Here is a 26,705-nt window from a genome sequence, read left to right on the forward strand (position 1 = left end):
TGGGGTATCATCTTTTATCAACATTGCGTAATTGCGTCATACAGGACTATGTACAAAGCTATATAACCAAATACTCGGTGGTAAAGTTGACTCCATCAAGATGGCAGATTCCAAATAAAGTCCAATGTTCCACCTTCATACATCGGAAATTGAGATCCGTGGCTCATATCAAACGGCGCCATCGACGGATCAAATGGTAGCGAAAGCCAGTTATCTGCACCAATATCGTTCAAAGACGGGATGAATCCCAGCTCCGGTGTTTGGTCCTGCACTACAGGGGTTCTCATGGGATTTGACCGGTCACCAGTATCTGTCCAAGGAGGGGGCCCCATGGATGATCTTTGCGTAGTCTCTGCACTACTCTTCGTGATTTTCGACGACGCAAGCAGGTTACGCCGCAAGCGCGAGACATGCGTGTCTAGCAGCGCGGCATAGCGCGTGCTCAGATGCACATCATCCAGAGCATTTGACTTGAGTGCTTTGATGCTCTTCTCTAGTATTTCAATTGATTCCTGGAGCTTGGCTTGCCGTGTGCCCAAGCTGAGCGCTTTCATCAAGAAGATCGAGGCACTGGTTATGCGAAGAACGATTCGAACTGGCGAGAACCGCAGCGCCCCTGCTTCGGCTAGATGGGTGACTTTCTGCAAGATCTGGCCACATCCATCAATTACCTCTTGGATGTATTCGTAGTCTGTTGGGTCGATGGTCATGGGTCGCACTCCGTCGAAGTTGCTGGGGTCGCTCTCTGCGACAGCACGCTCCACTACTGCTTGCATTCCCACTGAATGGGTGTAGACGCGGACGAAGTGGTATTCGATGAATAGATCGTTGTAGAATGCTTTATCAAGTACCTGGGGCTGTAGGTACTTGTCTTTCCATTGGTTGAGAAGAGGTCGAAAATGCTCAAGAAGGCCAACATATCGGCCACTGTGCAGTTGCTGGCGTGCAAACGCCGCAGAGGGGAAGAACATATCAGTGACAGACTTGGCCAGCTTGGTAAGCTCAATCCACGAATCCATGAACGTCAACCACGTGCTGCCCGGTGGACCCAGTCCTTGCGGCTTCCTTCCGCCCAGAATAGCATGGTTGATTGATTGAGGAATCGGTGACATGCATCCAATCCGCCAAGCCAGTTGATTGATATAGACGTATAGCAGACGTTGTACGCGCTGCCAACGAATTGCCTTCTGATCTCTCCATTCCGGTTCGTCGGCTGGAGAGCTGCTTCCTTCTGTCTCGAATATGCCCAGCTCGTGTGCAAGAGAGAGCGCACACCCAAGCAACATCCAGGACATTTGGTCAGATCGGCGTGCTGGTTCAATTATATCTTCTACCCCGCGACTGCCAGGTGCTGAGCTTGAATCATTATTCTCATGGTTCCTAGGGGCTGCTGGGATCAAATCATCGTCCCAGCCATCCGTCTCGGGCGGAAAATGCAGGGCGCGAGGATGCCATTCTGACATCAACAGAAGTGCCTCCACAGTACCAAGACTCCGCACCTTGGATTTTGTAGATTTTTCTTGCCCAAATATTAGCCGCATCGTAAGTTTCTGGCAATGTGACCATAGTCGGTGGTGGATAAAGAAATTCCTTGACTCTCCCCCTGCTCCGGGAAGGACGTGATAGCGAGAAGAGATCATGAGAATGGTGGAGCATAGAACTGGCTCCCGAGTAATCAGCCAGTAATGATATCGATGGTTGGCGTAGAAATCAGTTAGAATCGGAGATAAACAGGACATATTCTTATAGAACCTACTTCCGGTTAGCTTTTCTTTGGCAGACATGGAAAATGCAAGGGAACACACTGATCAATAAAAGTAACAGCCTCCCTAGCAGTGAACCACCCCATCTTGACAAACCGACAAGCCTCCCAGACATTGAGAGTGTCTTGGGTGGCATCAGATAGCTTAACAGGGTGTATTACTCGTGCCACTGGCTCAAACGCGGAATCGTAGGTTCCGGGTGTCCGACCTAGAGTACTCGGACCTGCCGATGGAGGCCCAGCTAGTGATTCAGGACTATTATCAGGACTATTATCTTCTTGAGCCGTTGCAGCCTCAAAGAGAATATTGAGCGCATCATTGCCACTTGCAACAACAGTGCGCATCATAGAGCTCGCGAGGGTGGAATTCGATCGGTGTCTGTTATTTTCATATGTATGAGAAGAGGACTGATCAACTTGTGAAGGCCCCACGGAAGGGTGATCGAGAGAGCCACGATGAGACCCCGCTTGATTCGGATGATATGGCCATCCCGACTGAAAGTTGGGCTCCTTATGAAAGTTGTTCTCGGGTGTTGAGTTGGCTACTTCACTTGGATGATGCCGGGTTTGGCTCAGTCCTTGTGCGAGAACAGAGCCATCAGGCGACGTCGTCTTAAGTTGTGTGGTGTGTCGGGGTGATACATCTGTTTCATAGCTCCCTGGTGATCGCGCTAGAGATTGACCATTCAGAAACCATCCAATTTAGATATAGTAAGCACTCGATTCTAGCGTACCTCGTTTGCGGGACCTTTCCCATGCCCGTTTCTCGGGGAACACACACTCCCTTAGTTCTCTTCGGCAGCGCGCACATGGTGGGCCGATCGGAAGGCCATCTGGGCCGGTTCCTAGGTCGCATTTGGCCTTCCGCTGCCGGCAAGGGATGCACGCCTTGTAGGTGCGTTGATACGGCTTTTCCGGACGGGATGACCTGACACCATCCATCTTCAACCGTTTCTGGGCGAATTAGCCAGGATCTCGGTGCTGAAGTGGATTCTGTGGATATTTGGTGATGCGATGGATCATTGCAGGGAGACAGAGAGATGCGGTCCCAGGATTATTAGCCGGCGATACCCGTCGGCCGCCCCGCACAAGCTTCTCAGGTGTCCGTATTCGAATCGGAGCTTTAGCTAGAGGTGAAAATTTTTCTAATCAAAATAGTGCCAATGTATGTTGAATTTATTTTAAATGAAATCATATCCTAGTTTATCCTGAATTTGATTGGGGATGTTGTCCCCTAGGACAGTGAGGAGCCAATAGAAGAAGAAATCGCAGATATATGTCACACAGAATATCAAGGCTGCAAGCCACCGAGGCTCTAATGCGATTTAGGGGGTGCGATGTACGCTATAAGTAGAATCGGCCATGTTCTAGGCAAATAAATTAGAATAATATAAAATCCCCCGAGAGGCATAGCCGAAATGTACAAGCTACAGCGCTTGGACTCGGCTTCAAGATGACGGATTTTATTCCGCACCCAATACGTCTAGTTACATGAACAAAGAAGTCCACTTGGGCAAGGTAACACCAAATCCGCGGGGAAAGTGACTTCCCAAGGTTAATGTAGTACGTTGTGTAGCTTGGTTTATAAGCAACCCTCTTCCGTCTAGGCTCTTTTTCGTACCTTCCTACCCCAATATCCCATAGATCGAATATCAACACAACCCTTCAGCCACAATGACCGGCACAGTGACTCTCTACACCTATTTCCGTTCCTCCTGCTCCGCCAGACTGCGGATAGCCCTGAATCTAAAACAAATTCCTTTCAAATCCGTCTATGTGAACCTCCTAAAGGGCGAGCAATCCTCCCCTGCCCATGTGGCCATCAACCCCTCAGGAACAGTGCCAGCTCTAGTAATCCAGCGCGAATCCAAAGCACCCGTGACAATCACCCAGTCTCTCGCCGCACTTGAGTACCTCGCAGAAGCATTCCCAGAGCAAGGACCCGCGCTGCTCCCCCCGGTCTCGGACCCAGAGAGCCGCGCTCTAGTGCGCACCCTGGCGGACATTATCTCATGCGATATACAGCCTGTTACAAACCTCAGAATCCTGAAGCGGGTTGGGGTACTGGGTGCTGATCGTGCTGAATGGTCAAAGGATTTGATGGAGGATGGGTTTAGGGCTTATGAGGCTGTTGTTAAGAAATCGGCCGGGAAGTTTAGCGTTGGAGATTCCATTACCATTGCAGATTTGTGCTTGATTCCTGCTGCCTGGGGAGCCCAGCGGTTTGGTGTTGACTTGGGTCAGTTCCCGGTTACGAATGAGATTGTCAAGAACTTGGAGATGGAGGAGGCTGTTAAGAAGGGGCATTGGAGGTCACAGGGTGATACCCCCGAGGAGTTTCGTATTAAGGAGTAGCTGAAAACGCTGTAAGTAGTGGGTTGACTAGTCTCAGTCAATATCCCTGAAATATTCCGTCGTCATACTAGTAATACTGGCTGGCGTTTATGAGACCTTGCCAAAAAAAATATAGCAGGCAATCTTTTATCCTGGTTGTATTGGCTAGATAGAACTGGCCGAGAACATTTTATTCCAAGCCCTATAGTGTAGAATCAGACAAAACCGAAAAAGCAACATCATAAATTGATCATTTAATTTGATTTCAGGTCATTTTAAGTTATTTACTGCAGCGAAACGGCGGGCAGAATAGTGCCGACACAGTCGCCGAAGCCGACATAGTTGCCTTCTGTGCCAGCCATGCCGCGCAGAGTAATAGTGTCACCATCCTCAACGAACATACGCTCAGAGCCATCCGCCAGCTTAAGAGGAACCTTGCCGTTGGTTTGTTCCAAGAAACTACCCTGAGTCTTATCCTCTTTACCAGAGATAGTACCCGATCCCAGCAAGTCACCGGTGCGCAAGTTGCAGCCTGTGATGGTGTGATGAGCAACCATCTGAGGGAAAGAGTACAGCAGGTTGCGAGCGTTGCTCTTAGAGATAATAGTGGGCTGACCACCGGGGTTTGTGACCTCGACATCGAGGGGGATCTCGTAGGCACTCTCGGCGCGCTTCTCGCGCAGGTAGGGGAGCAGAGACTCGCGGTTTGCAGGTTCCAAACCAGCAGCGCGGAAAGGCTCGAGCGCATCAATCAGAACCACCCAGGGGGTGATGGTGGTACCGAAGTTCTTCGCGTTGAAGGGGCCCAGAGGGACGTATTCCCAGGCCTGAATGTCACGGGCGGACCAGTCGTTCATGAGAACCAAACCGAAAATGTGGTCCTCGGCCTCGTCAATTGGGACAGGCCTGCCGAGATCATTGGGCTTGCTGATGAAGCAAGCAAGCTCCAGCTCGATATCGAGCTTCTTGCAAGGAGAGAAGGTAGGTACCTTGGGGTCCGCGGTGGGGTTCACCAGGATCTGACCCTGGGGACGGTGGAGGGGTGTGCCTGAAGTCACAACTGATGAAGCACGGCCGTGGTAGGCAACGGGCAGGTGCTTATAGTTAGGCTGGAGAGCATTGTCTGGGCCACGGAAGAGGACACCAATGTTGTAGGCGTGGTTCAGACCAGCGTAGAAATCAGTGTAGTCGCCAATTTGCATGGGAAGGTGATTGGTGACCTGGGACAAGGGCAGCAAGGCTGATTTTTGGAGGGATGCATTGTCCTTCAGGACCTGTGGGAACTTTGTGTCGGCGCGGAAGACATTTTGTAGATACTCGCGCACTTGTCGGTGCACAGGGCGACCAAGTGCAGCGAAGTCATTCAGGGTCGGCTGGCTGAAAACGGCTAGGTGTTGCTCGATAGCTGGCAGCTGTGAGAAGCCTCCAGATGAAGCAAATGCGCTCAAGTTCAATGCATGATCACCGATTGCAATCGCAGCGGCCTTTGATGCGGATTGTGTTGAGATGATGCCGAACGGGATGTTGGCGAGCGAGAACGGCGAGTTCTTGGGGATCTGAAGCCACGAAGCCATGATGAGTAAATGTTTGAAAAGTTTAGAGAAAGAGAAAGCGAGCTCACGGGCCTTAACTACCAAACTATGATGTTTAGCCCCTCGAAGTAGGGCGGAATTGGTCCGCCACCCCCCGCATTCAGCCGATGCGGAATGCAGGATAATCGCGGGAATCTGGTAATTCCCGCGGAATGGTGTGACCTCACATAGTTTGCTTCTTTTGAAAGCTGAGATCCTCGGTTGATCTGGCCCCGGGGGGTATTTGATTATATGTAAGATAGGGTCCGCATTATCGAAACCACATCACACATCACCAATATGCCTGTCACTAATTTCAACCACCCCGATCCCTATAAGTACCAGACAGGCTTCGACTCGTACCACGAGTAAGTATACACATAGTTTCCAATATAGATGAAGACCCATTCATGAGTAAACAGGACCGAAGCCGTCGAAGGAGCTCTGCCAATCGGTCAAAATTCCCCGCAGAAAGCTCCATGTGGGCTCTACACGGAGAAGCTCTCAGGAACGGCATTCACTGCACCTCGCCATGAGAATAAGCAGACATGGGTTTACCGAATTCTACCCGCAGCAGCTCATGAGAACTTCACCGCGGAGGATGCCGACTCGTATCATACGAGCATGACAACCGAGACCCATAAGCTTCACCACATCCCTAACCAGCTGCGATGGAATCCCTTCGATCTAGATGAGAAGGTCGACTGGGTGCATGGACTGCACCTGATTGCAGGGTCCGGAGACCCGACTCAAAAGCAAGGATTGGGCATTTTGATGTATGCCGCGGGCAAGGACATGGGCAAGGAAGCTTTCTACTCCGCGGACGGAGACTTCCTAATTGTGCCTCAGCACGGTGTGCTGGACATCCAGACGGAGCTTGGTCGCATTATTCTGCGACCTAATGAGATCTGTGTTATCCCTCGCGGTGTCAGGTGGGTGTCTTGCATATCCTATATGTAATCAATAACTAATCACTTCCATCAGATACCGAGTGACGCTCCCAGACGGCCCTGTGCGGGGATACATCTGTGAATTATACCAGGGCCATTACCAGCTCCCGGAGCTGGGCCCCATTGGATCCAACTGTCTGGCCAATGCACGCGATTTCCAAGCCCCCGTTGCCGCTTTTGACGACGAAGAGGAAAGCGAGTACAAGCTTTACAGCAAATTCAACAACACTCTCTTCGCCGCGAGACAGAACCACACCCCCTTCGATGTTGTCGCCTGGCACGGCAACTATTACCCTTTCAAATACGATCTCGGCCGATTCAATGTTATCGGTTCGATTTCATTCGACCACCCCGACCCTTCTATATTCACTGTGCTGACGGCTCCATCGGACCACGTTGGTACCGCCGTTGCTGACTTTGTTATCTTCCCTCCTCGCTGGCTCGTCGCAGAGGGCACTTTCCGTCCACCGTGGTACCACCGTAACACCATGTCGGAGTTCATGGGATTGATTTCTGGGGACTACGATGCGAAGGTTGGTGGAGGTTTCAGGCCTGCTGGTGCTAGTTTGCACAACGTCATGAGTGCACATGGTCCCGACTCGGGTGCTTTCGAGGGAGCTAGCAATGCTGAACTGAAGCCTCAAAAGGTTGGTGATGGAAGTATGGCTTTCATGTTTGAAAGGTTAGTTCGATTTCCCCTATAATTCCCGAAACTTGTTATAATTGTTGACAATGCTTTAGTGCTCATATGGTCGGCGTCTCGGAATGGGGTCTTAAGACTTGCCAGAAGGTGCAGCCTGAATATAACGAGCACAGCTGGAAGCCTCTGAAGCGGCACTTTGTGAACCCTAACAAAAAGGCCTAAGCTTGGTTTGGCTGGGCACTGCGATGAGAAAATTTGCACATTTTCTCTTATTTCTATAGCATAACAAGATACCAGAATTCAATCAAATCTATCAAAATTATTGTTCATTATTGCTTCGTTATTCCAATTTCAATTTTATGAATTAAATTACTTCTCAATGATATTTGATCTTCACCCTTCAAGCTCCTTCCTCATCGCCTCCTTAACAATAGCCCCACACATCTTAGCATAAGGATTCGTCTGCACCGAAAGCTGCTGTGCAACCTTATTCCCATAACGACCCCCAAAGAAGAAATCCCGACTAGCCATTTCTTCAAGCTGATCAGCCGAAAGTCCGCGCAGACGCTCTGGCCCCGCCTCGTCATCACCAGAGCCAGCCTTCTTCACACGAGCCGCTTTGAGAAGCAGGTATCCCCGATGCGTGTGTGCGTCAGCCAATAACCGTGCCTGGGTTGTGGATACCGCATCAGCGGGTGAGGCGGGTGTGGCAAAGTTTATTGCTTGGCCTAAATCAGAGAAGATGCGGGAGCAGAGCTGGGAGGTTTTAGGCGCAAAAAGGGCAGCATCGGCTACCTCGGTATCGGTGCTTTGATCATTACCCGCTTCTGTGCTGTAGATCAGATCGACCAACAGGCGGAGTGTTTGTGCTCGGTTTGTGTATGCGGAGGGATATGTTGGATGTTGGGTGAGGAGAGTGTCGAAGTCGTTCAGTGCTGACTGGACTGTCTCTATATTTGGTGATTTGTTTGATTGCAGCTTGCGGATGATGTCTGTTTCGCGCTGCTTGAGCGATGCCAAGTCTGTCTCGGAGATATTCAGAGATGATGGCCATGAAGCGAGCGATGGATCAACGGTGACTCCTGACGATGGGGAAGATTCGGCATCAAATAGAGCTTGTAGTACAGCCGAATCATTAGATGTCAATGATGGGCGAGCAGTTGTGATAGATGTCATCTTGGATTTGGTGGTTGTTGAGATGAGGAGTTGGGGGATATTGTCAGATTCAATTCAGAATGATCTCACTGCAGTCACGATAATCGAAGAATGAAACCAAATGTCTCAAGAATAAAACCGAATGTCTCAAGAATGAAACGAAAAATGTCTCAAGGATTGCGAATCTATGAAATTGAAACATCTCCGGATATTAACGATGATCTCAGCGGGTCCGGGTATCTCCGGGTATCTCAGGGTCCTGAAATAGCCGCCCGCCCGGGAGGCATGACAAAGGCGTCCAAGTGTCAGCGACAAAAAGTGGATTGTTACAGATATCCGCCGAGACAAATTGCGGTTACTGGAGGATCTTATTTAAAAGATTAAAAGAAAGGGAAGCGTAGACTGAATTTCAAATAAATAGAAATCATCGCCTCTCATCTTGTACTACCATCCTTCTACATTCTATATATCAATATCATCACAAAACCATACAGGATTCAGCAAAATGGCCCCTTCAGCTATTTCCAATAGCCCTCCTCCCTCAGTTGCCGACGAGGCATCTTCAGTGGCCAGCTACCGCGGTTACGACCATGTCCACTGGTACGTTGGCAATGCCAAGCAAGCCGCAAGCTACTATATCACCCGCATGGGCTTCAAACGTATTGCCTACAAGGGTCTTGAGACTGGCAGCCGCAACATCTGCTCCCATGTCATCCGTAACGGCGATATCACCTTTATCCTGACCTCCCCTCTGCGGTCTCTTGACCAAATCGACCGTTTCAACCCCGAAGAACAAGCCGAGCTAAAGGAGATCCATGACCACCTCGAGAAGCACGGTGACGCAGTCAAGGATGTTGCCTTTGAGGTTGACGATGTCGATTCTGTCTTCTTTGCTGCTGTGAAGAATGGCGCCAAGGCTGTCTCTAACCCTAAAGTCCTTGAAGATAAGAGTGGCCATGTCAAGACTGCTACCATCCAGACTTATGGGCAGACCACCCATACCCTTATTGAGCGCAGCGAGTACCGCGGTACCTTTATTCCAGGATACCGTGCTGAGACTGCCAATGAGGATCCCATTTTGCAGTTCTTGCCTGGTGTGCATCTCAAGCGTATCGATCACTGTGTTGGAAACCAGGACTGGAATGAGATGGATAAGATCTGTGAATAGTGAGTTTGGCCCAGATTGTTTGATTGAGCCTCATTTACTGATACCACCGATTAGCTACGAAAAGGCTCTTGGCTTCCACCGTTTCTGGTCCGTCGACGACAACGAAATCTCCACGTAAGTGTACTAACAAACTCTAGCTGATCTACGGTCACCATGACTAACATCATAATTATAGTGAGTTCTCGGCTTTGAGTAGTGTCGTCATGGCGTCGCCCAACGAGATCGTCAAGATGCCCATCAACGAGCCAGCAAAGGGCAAGAAGCAATCCCAGATCGAGGAATACGTGGACTTCTACAACGGTGCCGGTGTACAACATATTGCACTTCACACCGACGACATCATCCGTGATATCACGAATCTCAAGGCACGTGGTGTCGAGTTTATCAAGGTTCCGGAGACATATTACACGGATATGCAGGCCCGCTTGAAACAGACTGGCTTGGTACTTAAGGAAGGCTTCGAGACCATCCGCAGCTTGGACATTTTGATTGATTTCGACGAGGGTGGCTATCTGCTGCAGCTTTTCACCAAGGTATGTGGAAACTCACGACTCCAGTATTCGTGAATTTGTACTAACCTGTCAAATAGCACATGATGGATCGGCCTACTGTGTTCATTGAGATTATCCAGCGACACAACTTCGAAGGCTTTGGAGCCGGCAATTTCAAGTCACTATTCGAGGCTATCGAACGAGAGCAAGAACTCCGCGGTAACTTGGTCTAAGAACTAAAAAAGATTAGTATAGTGCGGCATTTTCTTGATGAGCCCTTGCATTTTGAGAGTTTGCATCTTCCATTTAGCGAACTAGGAACTTTTCCTTAATATCAATTTTTGAACATCTCATGGTCCGCCGAGTTTTGTAACTCAACTCTATACTTGGGAGATATGGTATCGTCAGTGCACTCCGGCTTCCCAGTGGTAATAGGTAGCTTGCAGGAGTACTATAGGAGCATAGAAGAAAGATGTTATGTGTATTGAGCTAAAAGCTCTTAACTGCTGTGAAGGACGAACCATCTAGGGCTACGTGGGAGCTATAAATGGAAGACGTGACGTGTGTGACGTGTTACATGTTTGAACCCTTACAGTAAGGAATATAGAGCAGACGTGAGGTCTGATCCCCTTGTAGAGCTGACCCCAAGTTATCAAAGAGGTTGTCCTTGATGAAGACCGCATAAGTGTTGGGTTGAGTGTCTCCCGGCTGACTATTTATACATACATTAGAGGAAATAACAGGTCAAAAGATCCATTTTAATGAAGCAATTTGGGACCTTGGAAGAACGAATACCTACACTGTTTTATATAAACCGAGCAATCCAAAGCAACTCACTGTTCTAACCACTTTCTTAAACCCCATTACTAAGAGCCAAAAAAAAGCAACCCCTACCATCCTGTCATCCAGTAATCTTTCACTGACTCGAAGTCCAACCTCAGTCGCAGTATCGATCCAGCAAGTCTGCAAGCTGACGCCAATTATGTCGAATCTTAAACCGATGTTCATCCATGTTTTCATTTAATACGCTCATCAACTCCAGACCAGCAGGATCAATAAGGCCTTCGGCCATTTCGTCCTCTTCTCGTTGAAGACGCTCTATCAAGTATGCTTCCCGATCGAATATGGCCTTTGACTCAGCGAGCAAACGTTTCTTATCATCGAACCACTTCTTCTTTGTCTGCGTCAACTTGTTCTTTGTCGCTGCATGGTCCGGATTTTCTGACAACCACTGTATCACAAGGGCTTGGGGTTTTTAGCAATGAAAAGGGGACAGGCGTATCGGGATGAAGACACACCTCCAGCAGAAACACTGGTTATCAGTAACACCACCCATATAGCAACGCAGATGGCAGATTCTAGCGCCCCCGATATCATGGGTGTGAGCATTTTGTGGGTATTTGTAGACGCTGGGTCTGGTTGTGCGGGTAACCGGCGAGTAAAAGAAAGAATGGGATTGTGACTTTTTTTTTCATGGATAACCAAGGCAGGTGAGGATGAGACACTGATGATGTTATGTTTCGGTTTCCGCTACGTAGGTTGGAAGAAGCTTTTGTTAAGATTGAAATAAACTATTATGTAATAGTATATAATAGTTCCAGTCTCACCCTTATTCATTTACTTCCGTTTTGATGCATTCGAAGTGGGAGGATTGCCTCCAATCCGCTTGAATTTCCTCGGATCTACAGCCAGATTAGACGAGTGCACTCGCAGGACGTTTAAAATGAACAACATACCTTTCCGACTCATCAGAGCCCGATTTCTCGTTCCCTTTCCGCCCTCCCAGAACCCACTACCTGCCTTTCCAATCAGGACCGCTTTGCAGATACCGCAGTTCTCCGGCCTGTAGATTTGCTCGCGGGAGCAGTAGCCACATATCATACGATTCGCATGTTCGTTCGGGTGGTCGGTTTCCGCATCATGGCATCTAGACAAACCAATAAGCAGGTGAAGAGGGATGGGGAGGTATCCAGTTGGGAATCATACTTGTCACAAGGGAAGACCTTTGAGCAGCAGCTGAATCTGTAGGGGGTCAGTATAACCAGTTTGTCGAGTGCTAAACTCATCGATCGGGAGTCGCGTACCTGAACCAGCGTTGACTCTTGGCGTAGTGTTGGCAACGACCGCGTCGCGGAAGTTCTTGTCCTGCAACAATGCCGAGGACTTCCTGAGGCTGGAATAATTGTTAGCTTTATCATGGTAATGCACTGTAGATTGTACGAACCTTTCTTTTGAGGGGGAGAGCTCCACGAGTAGTCACTAGTTGGTACATCAATGAGCAAAAGCGTCTGCGTCGAGTTCAATATATCGGGACTTACTTGCTGCACTTCCCACTAGAAGGAATTTCACCTCGGGGATCTTGAAAACTAAATTTCGGATATGTTAGTAGCCAAACAACAGACAATGTGTATTCGAACATACCCATTTTGCGATGGCACTGGCGACATATACCCATGGCACTCTCGCCGCGAACTGCAGGTATACCCGGCGCTGGATGGGCAGTCGAGCACTCGGAGCATGTTGGGATGAAGTCGCTATAGCAAGATGAGTCAACAAATAGCACTTTACTGATATGAATGAGAGAACCAACCTGAGAAGCATGTCCCCAATCGTACAGCCGCCCAAGTCAAGGTAACCAGCACGATTGGCATGAGAATGCATCAACTGCCTCCGGAACGCTGCACATGAAAATCAGTAAGGCACCCCAAAAAGGAGAATGAGATTGAATGTATACTCACCGACACTCATATTATTAGCGCATTTCCTGCATGACTCCATTTTCGGCATCTGACCCTTCTCATCGGTAATATGAGGCACATTCTTGACGTCGACCGCCACCTTACACCTCTCACATTTGATCGTGATATTGAGGGTCATGAGTTCCAGCAGCTCAATTCCGTAGAGCTCCAGGAACGGGAAGGAAAGTGCGACGCCTCTTCCGGGCGCATTGTTGTCCACTGGTGCGGGGACGGGTGCACCACCTTCTTCGTCTTCCTCTTCATCTGAGAATTCGCCTTCCTCGTAACTCGACTCGCCTGAGGACCCCTCGGCGCCACTGGTGGGATTAGGAACCGACCATTCGGGTGGCCTTGGGATGACAACGAGATGTGGCCTGTCTTCATTATCTTGAGTTGAGGAGACGACAGGCGCTTTTGTAGGCTCCTCCACAACCTCAACCTCGTCCTCTTCAACAGTGAGAGGTACATCCTCGGCGGACTCCTCCTCTTTTGGCAAGGGCGTTTCAGCGAATTTATGGATATTGCTCGCCAGATAGTTGATTTGAGATACCAGACTCAACTGCGAAGTCTGTTCTACCCACTGAGTGAATCCCACTTGTGTGGCTTTCACTTCGGGGCCTTCGACTCCCTGCAACTTGATCGAGCTGTGCTCGAGCGGGTAAAGCTGTGGCACAATCAATTTTACAGTCTTGAGTGCTTGAAGTGTTCGCGGCAGGCGATCCTTTTTAGTTGGCTGGATGGGAATAACATATGTCCTGCCATCTGCCAGTTTTTGGTACATCGGCAGTCTTCCAAGGCGCGCCTCGAGCTGTTTTGTCTCGGTTGCACGTCTCTTCTCAGCTGCAGCTTTTGCTCCAGCTGTGTGTTTAGGTGCTACAGTCCGTGCTTGTGGTGCTGGCTTAGCAGCAGCACTCGGCGTTTTACCATTACCTTGAGACGAGCTCGGCTGGCTGATAGTCTTCTCCGGGGCCTTGGTAGGTTCTTTAGTTGTGGATCCATCACCAAGGTTAGCAAAGAACTTCAGCGTCGGCCCACGCTCCAGGGTGGTTAGCAACGATTCGAGCTTTTTGTCTAGACTGTTCAGCCAGCCCAAAAGAGTTCCTCGGCCATTGGTGCGATACGTAAAATCGACAATATCATCGAAGCCTCTGACGACATTTGCTTGATAAGCAGCTTCCATTTCAGAATTGGTCACTGCAAGCGTGGGCCGGCCCTTTGGGTATGAGCTTGGCACGTGAAGGACACATTGGAGTCTTTCAAGCTCAAACGGGAAGTCCGGATCAGAAGGTACCAAGCCAAAGGTCAATGTAGAACCTTGAGCGTCATTGACTTCCTGTGGACGGTAACGCCGCCTCAATTGGTTGATCTGAAACTCTCTTGGATCTGACTGCTCCAATTTGGAAACTGGTCTTTGGGGCTGGACAGGAGCTGGGATAGAGCTCTGCTTCGACTGGCTCTCACCAATGTTCAATCTCTCGGCCCCAGTGACAATGGCTTGTGTCGAACTCTGGCTTTCATTTCCTGAGGATTGGGCTGGTGTGTGCTGCCCCGATGAAGGCTGCTTGCCCTCAATTGCCGAGGCATCATGTAGATACGGACATGCTGCTCCAATTCGGCATCCTTGAACAATGTTAGCATATGACCCGAACGAAACATTCCTAGCAAACGACAAGCATCAAGAATACATGTGCAAGCAATTAGGGCACAGGTCGATCATACGATGCTGGTAGTAGCCTCGGTATCATTGACCCTTTGGGTGAACATGGCGGATGCTGTGTACAAGCATTCCCAAAGGGGCCCGTTTGTGGCACCCCGTCCGTATTCAATGACGCGTCGATCATTGCAGTAACAAAATAGGCCAAGATCCCTTACAGACAGAAACTCAGAACGCAGACTTACCCTTTTTGGATTTGAAAAAGCGACATTTCTGCCGCCGAGTCGATGACTGGCGAGCAGCACTCGTTTCATCGGTGGATGCAACACCATGCGACCGGACCGCTGACAACTCATCAGTTGTCAAAGAGGACGGCAGCTCTGTACCTGTTCAACAAAAGCATGATGAGCGTGTGATCAAAAAGGTTGGGAGCGGGCGACTCCGATCCAGGCATATTGGCAGACCGGGGCCACCCTGCACGCCAACGAGGCCCTCGGAGGAGATAAACATGGGGATTGATAGGCTTTGTGGCTGATGCAACATGTGGTGCATGGACGTGCAACAGGGGGGCTGAAAATACGAAAGTCTGTGGTGGAGGGTCGACCCAGATAATCCGCCCAAGTAGATCTCACGGAATTGATTGGGAGAAAAGCTTCCGGCTTTTACGAGCCAATAATAGAATTGTGCTTGACTCACTTTGGATCTGGGGTGTTGGACCCGCATCGTCAAATGACCTATTCTCCATACTGAAACTGAGCCTCGAGCCGTGTTGCGAAAGGTGATCCAGAATGGAATGGTCGGGTTCTGGGCAACTTGGAGGTGACGCGCGCTGCCAACGCAGAGATCGGGTGACCTTGAGGAGATCGACAGGACCAGATCTGCACAGTAAGTAAGCCGAGATGTGCGACCGTCTGAACTATTATAGCGATCTTTGAAGTCACGGCGCTAAGCAAAAATAAAACGGAGAGAAAAATTATGAAGAGATACAGCCACGTGACGTCAAATGTCGAAATAGGCCACAAATAAGAAGTGGTATATCTTAAGGTCTGAAGATATGAAGCTATACAAGAAGTTATAGTTGTTTACGGTTTTACTGGCAGTCGAATGCCAAGACTTCAGGCGGAACCGATGATCTCATTCGCCTTCGAGTCATTTCCAGTCATACATACTGTTAGCTGTTAGTCACAATGAATCGATTTTACACAGGTGGATTGCAGGTTTCGAGTTGAAGATCACTAGAATGTTCGGGGTTGTTCTAATATGAATCATAATATCGGTTTGTAGATCTGCCCTGTCCAACCCCAATACTCATTATTGCCTACATCGTATGTTATACAAGGTACAAGTACAGGCGCAAATATTAATAATGATAACCACTTTTAGGCCTCACATTGAATATCATCTCAACTATAGCTAGCCTTCGTCATTTAACGTCCAAATCGCAACCCAATGCTGTGGCGTTCATGTCTTAAAAGCACACCATCTGCTGGAAGCCACAAGAGGAAGCAATACCAACCAAGTATTAGCAGTGATTGGCAATAATCTACCTGCACATCATCATTGCATGTAGGAAACATAAAACAAAAGCCACCAGAAAAAAGAACCAGGAGGGAAACAAGATTCCGAAGTCCGGTCTGCCAGCAGAGCATATACTACACGGAGCGCGGCACCCGCCTTATCTCCCACATCCATGCCGGGGGATATCCCCTTTAACAAGGGTCCAACCCCCGGCCAGCGAGGCCATGCTAATATGAGAGAAAAGATAAACATTCACCGAGAGAGGAATACGACCCGACGGGCGCAACAAGCTCACAATGTGCTCAACGGCCACCAGTCACGAACAGCGGTCGGTCCGCGTCGCGCGGTGAAGATGAGGGGTTCGCCTTCGAGTTTCTAGAACTCCCGCATCCCTGCGTGATGGGTGCGCCTTTCGCCAGGGTACGCATTTAGTCAAGATGCAACATACTTTCACTAGACAACGGCTATCTTGGTTTGGTTTCTTTACGGGACTGGAGATGATTTCCAAGGTTGAGTTGTGTAGTCATATTTCAAACTCTACCTAGGTACCGGACTGTCATGACACATTGGATGGGGGTTTTCCGTGTTTACCCCGACATTTTAAGGCATTTGCCGTAAAGTACGGAGTAATAAGGTAAGAGAAAAGGAAGAACTAGGGAGTGGATCCAAGTCCGAAAATTGAACGGTGCGACAAGCACATGTACATACTATTGTTGTACAGATACAGAGAGAATTCACACCTCAACCTAGAGCAAACTCTGAAATCCCACACAACCACTGTGGCGTAAAACATGATTGAAGGAAACGGTTTTGGGGCTACCTGGAGGTCACTCAGATGTACAGTGGGACCTCTAATGTTGTACTCCGTGCTTAAACCCTGTCTGTGGCTGTCGCTAGTCGGACGCCGGTTCCAGCCCAAGCCCTCGGGGAGTTACAACGTTTTAGATATAACATTCCACATGGCTTCCTACATATATGTTTCCTGGGATCTAACAGGCGAGCTTTAGTTTCAAAATAAGATATCTTCTAAAGAACGTGTAAAATCCCATATCACCGAAGAAACTCCGCATGAAGCTATAAAGGGTAATGGAAGTACTGGTTTGAGCCTCGGTCAATGGTATTGTAACAAAGGCATCGGTATGGGAGCTCCGCTCCACTTTACTGAGCTTTCCGCTGTACATATGGTAATGTAAGAGACAAATACGGTACAGTAATGAAAACACCAAAAGCGGAAAAGCGCGAATCGGCCCTGGAACTCACCGGCCAACCGGAACATGCTTCCAGAAGCCTTCCAGAATCTCGCACGGTCTTCCATGGATGTTGGCGCGTTTGACCACGGGCATAGCTTGCAGTTTCCGGGTTTTTGCACATGTCGTCATTTCTATTTCGATTTGCCTTAATTTAAATACGCACTTAACTTTTACTACTAATGCTATTTGATCCTCATCATCTGACAGCAATTGAGGATATTGACATCTTGCGGGGTTTCGGAGTACAGAGCTCCTGGGAAAGCTGATACACGTGACTTTTCTCCACCGGAGGGCCTAGAATAATGATTTAGCCAATCACAGAGGCCATAATTATGTTGGGTTTTGCAGATTCAGCATCACTGAGCGTTTCCTTTTTTGGCCCATGGAAAACGGGCGGGGGCCAATCCCGGACGCCTCATTCGGGATTTCGCCGAGTATTAATAATAGTCGAGATGCAGCACTTCACTCGAGACAGCCACGAAACGCGGGATGTCGTGCCTACTGGCAAATGTTGTGAAGTGATTTGAGACAGTAGATATAGATACCTTCTATCGTCGTGCAGCACTAATACTGAAATGACCGAGATGCCCCCCTGAATCCCCCTGGATTGAAGGAACAACATGAAGTCAGTAAAGCGTGGCCCAACACTTAAAATATCTCTGCACCAAAACAAAGATCGGCTCTGCTCTAGAGCTCGAAAGGCCTAGACAGGGATTGTATGGGTCATGGTTGGCCGATCAGTTCGTAGTGGAGGATGATCAAGAAGAACTCAACGAAGATTCTTGCGCGTTTAGGATTCGCCTCAATCATCAAAGAGCCAGTAGAAAGCGACCAAAGCTGCATGCAAAGTGCCTCAGTCCTTTAATACCGAAAACACTCTCTATTTCGAACTCACGGGCGCGATATCCTCGCATTCTCGCATATCGTAGCTTTTGTTGACATGCTGCACGCTGAACGCTATATCGGCATGCCGATTGCAAGTCGGGCGCACATCACCAACCCGACGAGCCAGTTAGGCGTCAATCTTGCAGCAAGAAGGCGATATCCACTTTTTCTTAACCACAACCTGCCTAACAGCCTTGATCGTGGAGAGGTCCGTGGGGGTTACGCGGTACCCATAACATAACAAGTTGTATGAAGTCCGAAATAGGCAATGCGGAGTCAAAGTTGTCACATGTGTACAGTGTCAGTTAAATACATTTCAGTACCGGTGAGACGCGTGAAAAAGGAGATAGCGAATCATGCCTATCCCCGGTTAGAAGTGATCCACTGTGATACCCACTTTGTGGCCTGTAGGAAGCTGAGATCAAGAAGACTCTTCTGGCCGGGAAATAGAGAGTTAGCCCTAACTGGGCAGGTGGGTTCTGGAGATGGAGGCTGGAATTTACACACAATATACTCCGTACGGAGTATGAGATTTGGTGATGGCTCTCGAAGAGGCTCTTGTTTCACCTTCGATATTTTGCCCTCTTTGGATTGGAACGGAAAAAAGAGGCTTGTGGTATAAAAGTATACGATGTGGGTTATAGCATGCCAGGGTTGCTTTTTTCGGTGAGTACATGTACTCGATTTGACATGAGGTCTGTTATATCCATTTTATTGGCTTCGTTTGGTTCTCGGGTCTTTATTTCCCTAGCATTGAATGGTTTTTATTGGAGCCCCCGACTCGGATATGACCGGAGAGACTGGAGACATTCCCAGGATGGAGATGGATGGTGTCGGGCGTTTTAGGAGGAAAAAGTCTTCATCCCCACACCCGTTCAAAGTTGGAGAAAGGGAGGTTGTGCATACGTCATTTGCTGACACAGTGCGGGACCGGGGAAGACTACCTTGGATGATATTAGTTAGACCTCATGTCTACCGGTATATTTCAATTGTATGAGATGAGACACGAGAAGAGAGTCGAAGGAAGATAGAAGAACGCGTTACGATATAGAAATGGATCCCGGGCATCAAATCCAGCGGCTCCACCCCCGGATCATGTGCGCCGGTCATGTGCAGCTGCCACATGACTACTGTGGACACCCGATATACCCCCATAGTAAGGGCATACAATGTACTCCGTATACTCCATAAGGCTCCTTCTATTGGCAATTGCACACAAGTCTGACACATCTCTTGATGAAAATAAGCATATCTCCAACCGAGGAGGCATATGAAAAAAAAAAAACGCAATTATGCCGATAATGACATCAACGTGATACAGCTCCTTCAGTGCAGCCTTTAGTTAAGATCTGCACGTCAATCCTCATCCTTCAGGCAACTACCCCCAGTAGACATGGCAAAAAATGTAAGCGAAGGCAAAATCATGATGAAAACACGCATAATCCAGGCGAGATCCATGTAAATAACAATTACAATTACTCATAGTGTCATAATAAGGCCCTCCAACGGAACGTGATTCCCTCCTACAACATTCCTCAAGTAGATAGTAGTTTGTACATCGTACCGAGTACCAGTAGCGCAATCTCGAGCACAAATAGCCCCCAGATTCAAGGCAAGATCAAGCAAAAATACAAATCCAAAAGTACTACTGAGTAATAGGCCTAGAACTCACCTTGTCAGCCACCCAGCGCGAGCCCAATCCAATCACCCTCACACCCCCCCTCATACAATCCCACGCACCCCCCGGGGCCCGAGATCTCCGATGAGGTGGCCCTGCAAAGCATGCAGGGCGAGAAAGCCACCGCGGACTGAGCACTTATCTCGTCGAGTCGATTTGCAAGCCCACCACCACCTCCCGAGTTCCGCGGGAGCTCTGGCATAAACTAATGTAAAGATGACATAGCTTCTCGTGGCATGTGCCAGCGACCAGTGCAAAGCCTAACAAAGAAGATGGCGCCGAGGATGATCTCGCCGGTCGATCGGGTCGGTTTGGAACGGCTATGTGACTCTCTTTAGCAAAGACTCCGGGGCTGTACGGGGTTAAATTGGGGTCGTAATATCAAATATCAACATTATGATCTTCTGAGGTTGGAATATCATGATATGACACATGCATATGGTCTGATTATAATTAGAAAAAAGAATCCGAGTTTCTGGTCTGTGTTCTAGATCTGCGCGAACTGTTCGCTTCCCGGGAGAGATAGGTACTTTTGACATCTTTTCCAAGATTCCGAACGGGGCCCCGGGATATTATTTGCGCTGCTTTTTAATTGAACACCCCCGGTACAATGATTGATTTTTTTTGCATCCCACCTGACCTTGATTATTTATGGCGCCCTGGGAGGGATCTGCGGAGATTCTCACTGAAACGTCCATTCATGAACTCATAGCTAAACTCTTCTGAATACCTGTCTAGGCAGGTGGTACTGCATTGGGATATTCGATGATTCGATTCATAATGAAGTGTAACTTTGTCGTTTTCTTTGTTGATGCCCCGGGTGTGGTTGTAGGTCAACGCATATTTTCTTGGTTATGGGGAGTACAGCATACGACACTTGTAGATGTACCTGGTATTAGGCTATATCTTAAGAGGTATGGATGTAGTCAAGTATCATTTAACCCGTGTAGTTAGGCAATGTAATCAAATGGATCATGACCACTTGCATGCAAAGTACATGCAGACAGGTATCAGTCGTATGCCATAAGACTCATCTCTCATACGTGTCAGCGCCACAAAGTCAACCGTGAATTCCACATGATTTATCTGGCGCCGTTAATCGCAGGGATGGCTTTGCGGAACTCTGGTATCCTCCGTGCTCTGCAGCACAGCTATAGCTATCTACTACAGTACCTAGGTCCAGACCGCCAATTCAGGCATATGCAAGCCTCTTCTTCTGATATCTAAGCCTGCAGTCAGGGAAATACGATATGCATGTGAGGACAACTTTTCTCTGATTTCGTTCATTGGATTTTTGGTTTTTAGCTGTCATCAGGTAGCGTACAAGTGGTGGCCCGATCGCGGAGATCGGTGCCGGATGAAGAATTGCAAGACATAAACGTGTGGTATCAGGTATCGCAGAGAAAGCAAAAAAAAAGAACATGACTATCTCTCCGATGATAATCGGGAGTAGTGAAACAAATGCTAGGCGTTTTCTGCAGTCAAATATGGACATGCAGTAAGAGACGCAGCGCTGAGATTGATGATAAAATAAACCCCTTTTTTTGGTGAACTTTCCGGGTATGAAAAACCCATCCGGAAATATCTTGGAAAGCAAGATGCAAAAAAAAAACAAAACCCATGTGGCATCAACCGTTGATGACCCCGAAAAAGCACGAGGGATATGAGCTGTACATGGATATTAAGGTCGTAAGAAGAAAATAGCCCTCGAAATTGGTGTTCCATAACCTCCATGCAGGACAAACGCCCAGTGAATGCTATGATAACATTCCGGCCCCCGGAGCCGATGAGATCGAGAAAAACAAAGCAGAAAGAAAAAGAATTCCAGATGTGCGCCGTATATGCAATGCATGATCGTGATCGTACGTGTCAAGAAAGAAAAGCTGTGCTGTGTTGCAAAGCAAGTCTGTAGAAATCGAAAAGCGCGTAAGTGAAGTGGATCGCAGGCGAATTGACTACCATCCCTTCACATGGTACTCCCAGGGACCGTAGTCGGTGGTGTAGTTGGTCCAGGAGCCATTCTTGCCCAGGTCGAAGTTAGCAGCATTGGGGTCTGCTTCAGCACTAGCCTGGTTCGAACTAACTCTCTTGTGTGGGCCCTTGGGACCAGGGTACTCTTGAAGGTTCTTCATGTCGTGGGCGGTATGGCGACGCTTGAGGAAAGCGTTGGCAGTCGCGCTCTTCTGCTGGCGCTCCCAGAGAAGATGTCGGCGGAGAGACTCCGTTAATTCAGTAGCAAGCATGTTACGACGGGTGGTTCGCGGAGAGTGGGCCATAGACTGCGAAGCGTTGGTGTTCATGACAATAGGCTTCGATCGGGGAACATCGGGGCCACGCATGACCAAACTTTCCTCTTCCTTGCCAGGAGGGGACTGCGGAATAGATGGACCGCTGGGTGAGGTCAACCGCGATCGTTGAAGTGCGGGGCTGGACCGGAACGCGTTTCCTTGCATGCGGGCCGGCTGGTGCATCATCATAGTGAGCATCGAGCGGCGCGAGACCAGATTGGGTCGGGAATCAACCCGTTGGAACATTCCGCCTTGTTCGTCAACGCTGGACTCGCCACCTTCAGTGATGGAGTCCTCCCAATCAGAATCTTCATCGTCTTCGATCGCACTCTCTGAAACTTCATCGTCGGTCTCAATGGCATCCTCGTCGGATCGACTGATGTCCTTTGAGTTAGGAATGATGTGGGACGAGACCTGATTGCTGAAGGAAGCCGTCTTTTTCGTAGAATCTGGGTTGGTGTTTTTCGGTTTCAACCCCCCACCGGTCGCGCTCTCCTGGGCCGCCTGTGGGACCATGCGCTCCTCGAATGAGCTTTCATCGTCATCCCCAGAGGATCCGCCCAATGTAAACATGCCTCCCTTCTTCTTCAGCGGAGATGGCTTCAGTTGCGTAGTAGAATTAGAAGGACTAGGCTCGATAGACAGTCTTGGTTGCGATCTGAATGACGATGAGATGTGTGATGGCGAGAATCCACGAACAATGCTGGTAGACTTGATCAATTGAGGTCGGCTGGGAAGGATGCCGGAAGATGAGACGCTGGTATCGGACGCGTTGACCTGTGCAGTGTCGCTCTCGTTGCCCTCGGGGGCAGTCGTCGAGCAAGACTCAGTCGACTCATGAGGGTATGGGGTCGGTCGGACGGAGAAATTAGGGACCTTAGGGACCTGACGAGCGGTAGAAACAGAGGGAGGAGCAGGAGTGGGGGTGGATGGGCGAGGAGTAATGTCGACAACGGGCGCAGCAGGCTCGACAGGATGAGACATGGGCTCTAGTTGCTTCTTTTCCTTAATGTTGAGGACCATTCGCTCCAAATCCAACGAGGTGATGTGCTTCTCTTTGCCACGGCCGAGGCTGGCTAGTGAGTCCTCGCGAACGACAGCCGGTCGGTAGTCGGAAAACTTGGGACGCTTGATATGAGCTTCGATTCGCTCGGCTTGGTCAGATGCGGCCGACTCGACACTGGCGGAGAGTTCGGGCAAATCCCCAGCTTCGGATCGTAGCAATGGGAGGGCAGAAGTGCTGTTAGACTTTTCAGGTTCGACACAGAAGGTTTCGCGAGTCCACAACCGCCAACTGAGGTTTTCAAGTCGACGGCCCTGGTCCATGTAGTCGGCACATTTTGAGAAGACTGCGCAATAAGTCAGCAAAACGAGATATCCCTCAAGCAGCAGAATTGTCACTTACCCATCCACATTCCATGAAGGCTTTGAGCGTTAGCGGTATCCACCTTATGGATATTGTCCGCGTCCACCGTGAGAACCGGTGTCGTTAAAGGCATTTTTGCGACGCCACAACTAGCAGTGAAGCAATTGTTATTATCAAAAAAAATCGTTGATTGATGTTCCGGGGTCGCCGTCTCCCCCGAGAGTGGTCGTACGGCGCTTGAGATGCGGTGGTGAATGTTCGTAAGAAACAACCGGTTTCTGGAATGGGCCTTGAAATTTGTGTCTGGGCCCTGCAGTGTGCTAGTGTGCTGCAAAGAGTCGATCAATCGGGTTTGGCGCCTAAGATGCAATCGAATGCTCTCGCGAAAGAAGCGGGTTATGAAAGAATTTGGATTTTCAGGCGAAGTGAAGAATCAGGTGTCGGATGTCCGTCAATTTTCCGTCAGAGCGCCACAGTGCGGAGATTCCGGGGCGAAGAGTCGGAGAAACGGAGCGGGTATTGAAAGAGCGGATTGAGATGATCCTTCAAGATTGATGGGTGAAGGGGATTGTAGTTGAGAGTAAGGTGAATGGTAAGAAAAATCTGGAGAAGGAAGAGGAAGAGAAAGGGAGTCGGAACGATAATAAGAATGACGGGGGGCGGCGCTCTGGTGGAGTGGAGTGGAAGGAGAGGGGGACGGTAATTAAATTATTAAATGAAAATAATAAAAAATGAAAATCGAAAATCGAAAATTGAATTATTCCTTTAAAAGAATAAGAATTATTGGAATTATCGGTAAAAACATGACAATACAAGGGGAAATAATTGAAAATAAAATAAAATAAAAATCCGAAATACCTCCAGGCCGAGGATAAGGGTCGGTGAAGGGGGAAAATTCTATCGCATCACGGGGCCCTGAATTACATCGATACCATGTCCCATGTATTCAAATCCTCCCTACCATGGTTCCCACTGTATTTCCCTAGTACTTTAGACTTTCCTTTCCCTTTCTGACTTCAGGAAGTTCCGAAGTGCCCCCATAAAATACAGTAATGTTAGTACCAGTTTCCGTTACAACTTACTGATTACCTAAACTCGGTTGAACCTTGGAACCCGGTCCAAGGTTCCAAAGTTCTTTCCAGGGCTTCAATATTGAATTGAAGCAGGTCTTCTCTACCTACGGAGTAAGTAAGGCTGAGGTTGAACTAACAGTTGCTTACATTTCAAAGAGCTTAGACATTCATATCAAAGAATGAGAAATAATCAAAGTCTTTTAAGTGCCTGTGACCTGTCGGGGCAAAAAATAAAAATAAAAATAAAAGAATTATAGAAAGGAAACACCAAAGTGTACTGATCGAAAGACGGCAACCCTCCAACGCGGTAGTTGCAGCGACTTGCCGTAGATCCAGACCAGGGCTCTCTCTACGCCACTTAATGTATCTCAATGGTCGTTTGGACATTTGACATTTGGGCACTACCTCTTGCCACTGATAATCTACTCTTTACTCCTGTGTAAGAAACGAGGCCTACTGACTGATGAACTGTCAAACTGCCAGTTATTGGTTCTAGCAGAGCTGAAGGTCCGGCTGACTTGCCAAACTGATGTCGCGTTTAAGCTATTTTCGTCACGGACGCTCTATGCTCGGACTATGGGGTACACCGCGTCCAAAGGGCTAGGAATCGGTCTAAGATCTCAAGCCACGTTGTGGTCACCGATATGGAACTTTAGGCTCGTTTATTCTCGAGCCTATCATCCCTGGAAGTACGCAATTGTCATGAGCTCAAGGTTAAAGAGGTCGAAACGCAATTTATTCCGGTGGAGATTGCACACTTCCCTATAAGCGCCTCATTCCTTTAATGGCTGTTTAGTTTTGTTGATTCCGGCTGAAATCTGTGTTTTCCCCCAGTATTTCCCCCGCAAGCAGCCATTACCCGGGAGAAAGGGATGGTTCCAAGTCCGGCATGCAGCCGGGGAACCAACGTTACTCTTCCATAGTAGATCGTGTTCTGTTTTAGATGCATTGCTTTGTTTCAAACAGGTAAATTCTATCCACACATCTTTCATCGGTGAGGATTCTGAGGGATATTCTGGTAAATCACTTCAGGCCTCAATCATGCGGATAAAAAAAGAAAGTCAGCCACGGCTTCATTTGAAGCAGTAGAGCGAGCCGGCCTTACCGCCCTTTCTCTTTTCTTATCTTCCAAGCGGGCATATCCTGGCCAGATTTCCTATCTTTGTCTATTCAAACAGGACACGACAGTCGAGAGTGTCACAAACCTAGGCTACATAGTCACGAGTCTGCCAGCTGTCATTGTATTTGTTCATTGGTTTTCCTTTCTTTTCCTGAAGAGAAACAGGATTGACAGATGACGGTCAACATGGGGAAGGCAACAATACGTAAGAAGCCGGTTTAGAGATGGGGTCCTTTTTCCGGTCACAGGGGGTTGAACGCTTACAGCAACCCTTGCCCTCAGGCCCGGACTGGCGGAAAGGAACAGTGTCTTTCCCTACCCGATCATTCCAAACCTATACCCGGGCGCCTGGAAGGCCGATCCTCCAGGACACGACCCTTGCCAGGGCAAAGTCACACCAGGCGCACGTTTCATCTATCATGTGATATTGCACCATGAGATCTCTGGCTATGATAGAAAATAGCTAGTTACTACCTACCTACGTAAGGAACTTGGATCTCATCGACACATATCCAAGTCTGTTATTCCCTGTCATTATATTATGTGGAAGTTTGCAAGCTGTCATCATCTGAGAATCTAAAAGTGTAACCAGGAGGCCCCATTTGGATTTGCGGGGTCCGGATGAGCAAAACGAGTCTACAAATCGGTGCACCGGAACGCTGGGGTATGAAGGTCGTTTGATATCTCATCTCCCTTTGTAGAAGGTCTCAGTCAAAAAGGTATCAGCCAATCAACCACTGTGCATCTTCTTTGACCACCAAAAAAAATACTGAAGTCGTCTGATTCGTTCAAAACAGTTCGTTGGTAACAGACGTATCCCTGCGGATGTATGACACTACACAATCATCTACGGGATGCGAAGCATTGTCTGGCCGCTTGTGCAGCCTGACTTTGCATAGCTGCTGACCCCCTGTCTGCAAAGGCTTACACAACAATATCAATGGCATACGGAAGTCATGTTAACGAGCAATCTGACGAGAGAAACAATGAAGCGCAAAAGAAAGACTCATCTCTCTTGACTCATCTACTCATCCACAAGTCCAGCTCTTGTCTCACTACTC

The 26,705-nt window shown here is 48.6% G+C and overlaps 9 protein-coding genes across 9 annotated transcripts; 3 read left to right on the top strand and 6 right to left on the bottom strand.

Annotated features, from left to right (window-relative positions):
- Positions 1 to 95: 95 nt before the first annotated feature.
- On the bottom strand, positions 96 to 2,704 carry N7471_010002 (uncharacterized protein; the record flags this gene model as incomplete). The annotated part of the gene is made up of 3 exons (XM_057282721.1): positions 96 to 1,752; positions 1,806 to 2,433; positions 2,497 to 2,704. The coding sequence occupies 3 exons, from the start codon at positions 2,702 to 2,704 to the stop codon at positions 96 to 98; spliced, it is 2,493 nt and encodes an 830-aa protein (XP_057133604.1).
- Positions 2,705 to 3,436: 732 nt separating this feature from the next.
- Positions 3,437 to 4,117, top strand: maiA (maleylacetoacetate isomerase MaiA; the record flags this gene model as incomplete). Its single annotated transcript, XM_057282722.1, has 1 exon — positions 3,437 to 4,117. One exon carries the CDS (start codon positions 3,437 to 3,439, stop codon positions 4,115 to 4,117), a length of 681 nt encoding a protein of 226 aa, XP_057133605.1.
- A 263-nt stretch (positions 4,118 to 4,380) lies between these two features.
- On the bottom strand, positions 4,381 to 5,670 carry fahA (fumarylacetoacetate hydrolase FahA; the record flags this gene model as incomplete). Its single annotated transcript, XM_057282723.1, has 1 exon — positions 4,381 to 5,670. One exon carries the CDS (start codon positions 5,668 to 5,670, stop codon positions 4,381 to 4,383), a length of 1,290 nt encoding a protein of 429 aa, XP_057133606.1.
- Positions 5,671 to 5,967: 297 nt separating this feature from the next.
- On the top strand, positions 5,968 to 7,482 carry hmgA (putative homogentisate 1,2-dioxygenase (HmgA); the record flags this gene model as incomplete). Its single annotated transcript, XM_057282724.1, has 4 exons — positions 5,968 to 6,035; positions 6,090 to 6,599; positions 6,652 to 7,299; positions 7,359 to 7,482. The coding sequence occupies 4 exons, from the start codon at positions 5,968 to 5,970 to the stop codon at positions 7,480 to 7,482; spliced, it is 1,350 nt and encodes a 449-aa protein (XP_057133607.1).
- A 171-nt stretch (positions 7,483 to 7,653) lies between these two features.
- Positions 7,654 to 8,436, bottom strand: hmgX (the record flags this gene model as incomplete). Its single annotated transcript, XM_057282725.1, has 1 exon — positions 7,654 to 8,436. The coding sequence occupies one exon, from the start codon at positions 8,434 to 8,436 to the stop codon at positions 7,654 to 7,656; it is 783 nt and encodes a 260-aa protein (XP_057133608.1).
- A 484-nt stretch (positions 8,437 to 8,920) lies between these two features.
- N7471_010007 (4-hydroxyphenylpyruvate dioxygenase family protein) lies at positions 8,921 to 10,307 on the top strand (the record flags this gene model as incomplete). Its single annotated transcript, XM_057282726.1, has 4 exons — positions 8,921 to 9,582; positions 9,638 to 9,697; positions 9,759 to 10,116; positions 10,173 to 10,307. The coding sequence occupies 4 exons, from the start codon at positions 8,921 to 8,923 to the stop codon at positions 10,305 to 10,307; spliced, it is 1,215 nt and encodes a 404-aa protein (XP_057133609.1).
- A 704-nt stretch (positions 10,308 to 11,011) lies between these two features.
- N7471_010008 (uncharacterized protein) lies at positions 11,012 to 11,604 on the bottom strand (the record flags this gene model as incomplete). The annotated part of the gene is made up of 2 exons (XM_057282727.1): positions 11,373 to 11,604; positions 11,012 to 11,319 (listed from the first exon to the last, which is right to left on the bottom strand). The coding sequence occupies exons 1-2, from the start codon at positions 11,461 to 11,463 to the stop codon at positions 11,012 to 11,014; spliced, it is 399 nt and encodes a 132-aa protein (XP_057133610.1). The 5' UTR covers positions 11,464 to 11,604.
- Positions 11,605 to 11,664: 60 nt separating this feature from the next.
- On the bottom strand, positions 11,665 to 15,493 carry N7471_010009 (Zinc finger CCCH-type). Its single transcript, XM_057282728.1, has 11 exons — positions 15,163 to 15,493; positions 14,712 to 14,852; positions 12,813 to 14,432; positions 12,665 to 12,752; positions 12,496 to 12,608; positions 12,393 to 12,440; positions 12,299 to 12,333; positions 12,159 to 12,247; positions 12,061 to 12,096; positions 11,811 to 12,001; positions 11,665 to 11,756 (listed from the first exon to the last, which is right to left on the bottom strand). The coding sequence occupies exons 1-11, from the start codon at positions 15,209 to 15,211 to the stop codon at positions 11,692 to 11,694; spliced, it is 2,475 nt and encodes an 824-aa protein (XP_057133611.1). The 5' UTR covers positions 15,212 to 15,493; the 3' UTR covers positions 11,665 to 11,691.
- Positions 15,494 to 21,752: 6,259 nt separating this feature from the next.
- Positions 21,753 to 23,584, bottom strand: N7471_010010 (uncharacterized protein; the record flags this gene model as incomplete). The annotated part of the gene is made up of 2 exons (XM_057282729.1): positions 21,753 to 23,434; positions 23,491 to 23,584. 2 exons carry the CDS (start codon positions 23,582 to 23,584, stop codon positions 21,753 to 21,755), a joined length of 1,776 nt encoding a protein of 591 aa, XP_057133612.1.
- Between the last annotated feature and the right edge of the window lie 3,121 nt (positions 23,585 to 26,705).

This window comes from Penicillium samsonianum (genome assembly GCF_028829775.1).
Source record: "Penicillium samsonianum strain IBT 33392 chromosome Unknown utg000005l_segment0_segment0, whole genome shotgun sequence".
In the NCBI taxonomy this organism is placed as follows: domain Eukaryota; kingdom Fungi; phylum Ascomycota; class Eurotiomycetes; order Eurotiales; family Aspergillaceae; genus Penicillium; species Penicillium samsonianum.

Coding starts and splice junctions, on each gene's coding strand:
- N7471_010009 (XM_057282728.1), bottom strand. CDS start 15,211: ATGGAGAATAGGTCATTTGACGATGCGGGTCCAACACCCCAGATCCAA. Junction 14,853..15,162: donor TCCAACACCCCAGATCCAAA/GTGAGTCAAGCA, acceptor TTTGTTGAACAG/GTACAGAGCTGCCGTCCTCT. Junction 11,757..11,810: donor GGCTCTGATGAGTCGGAAAG/GTATGTTGTTCA, acceptor ATCTGGCTGTAG/ATCCGAGGAAATTCAAGCGG.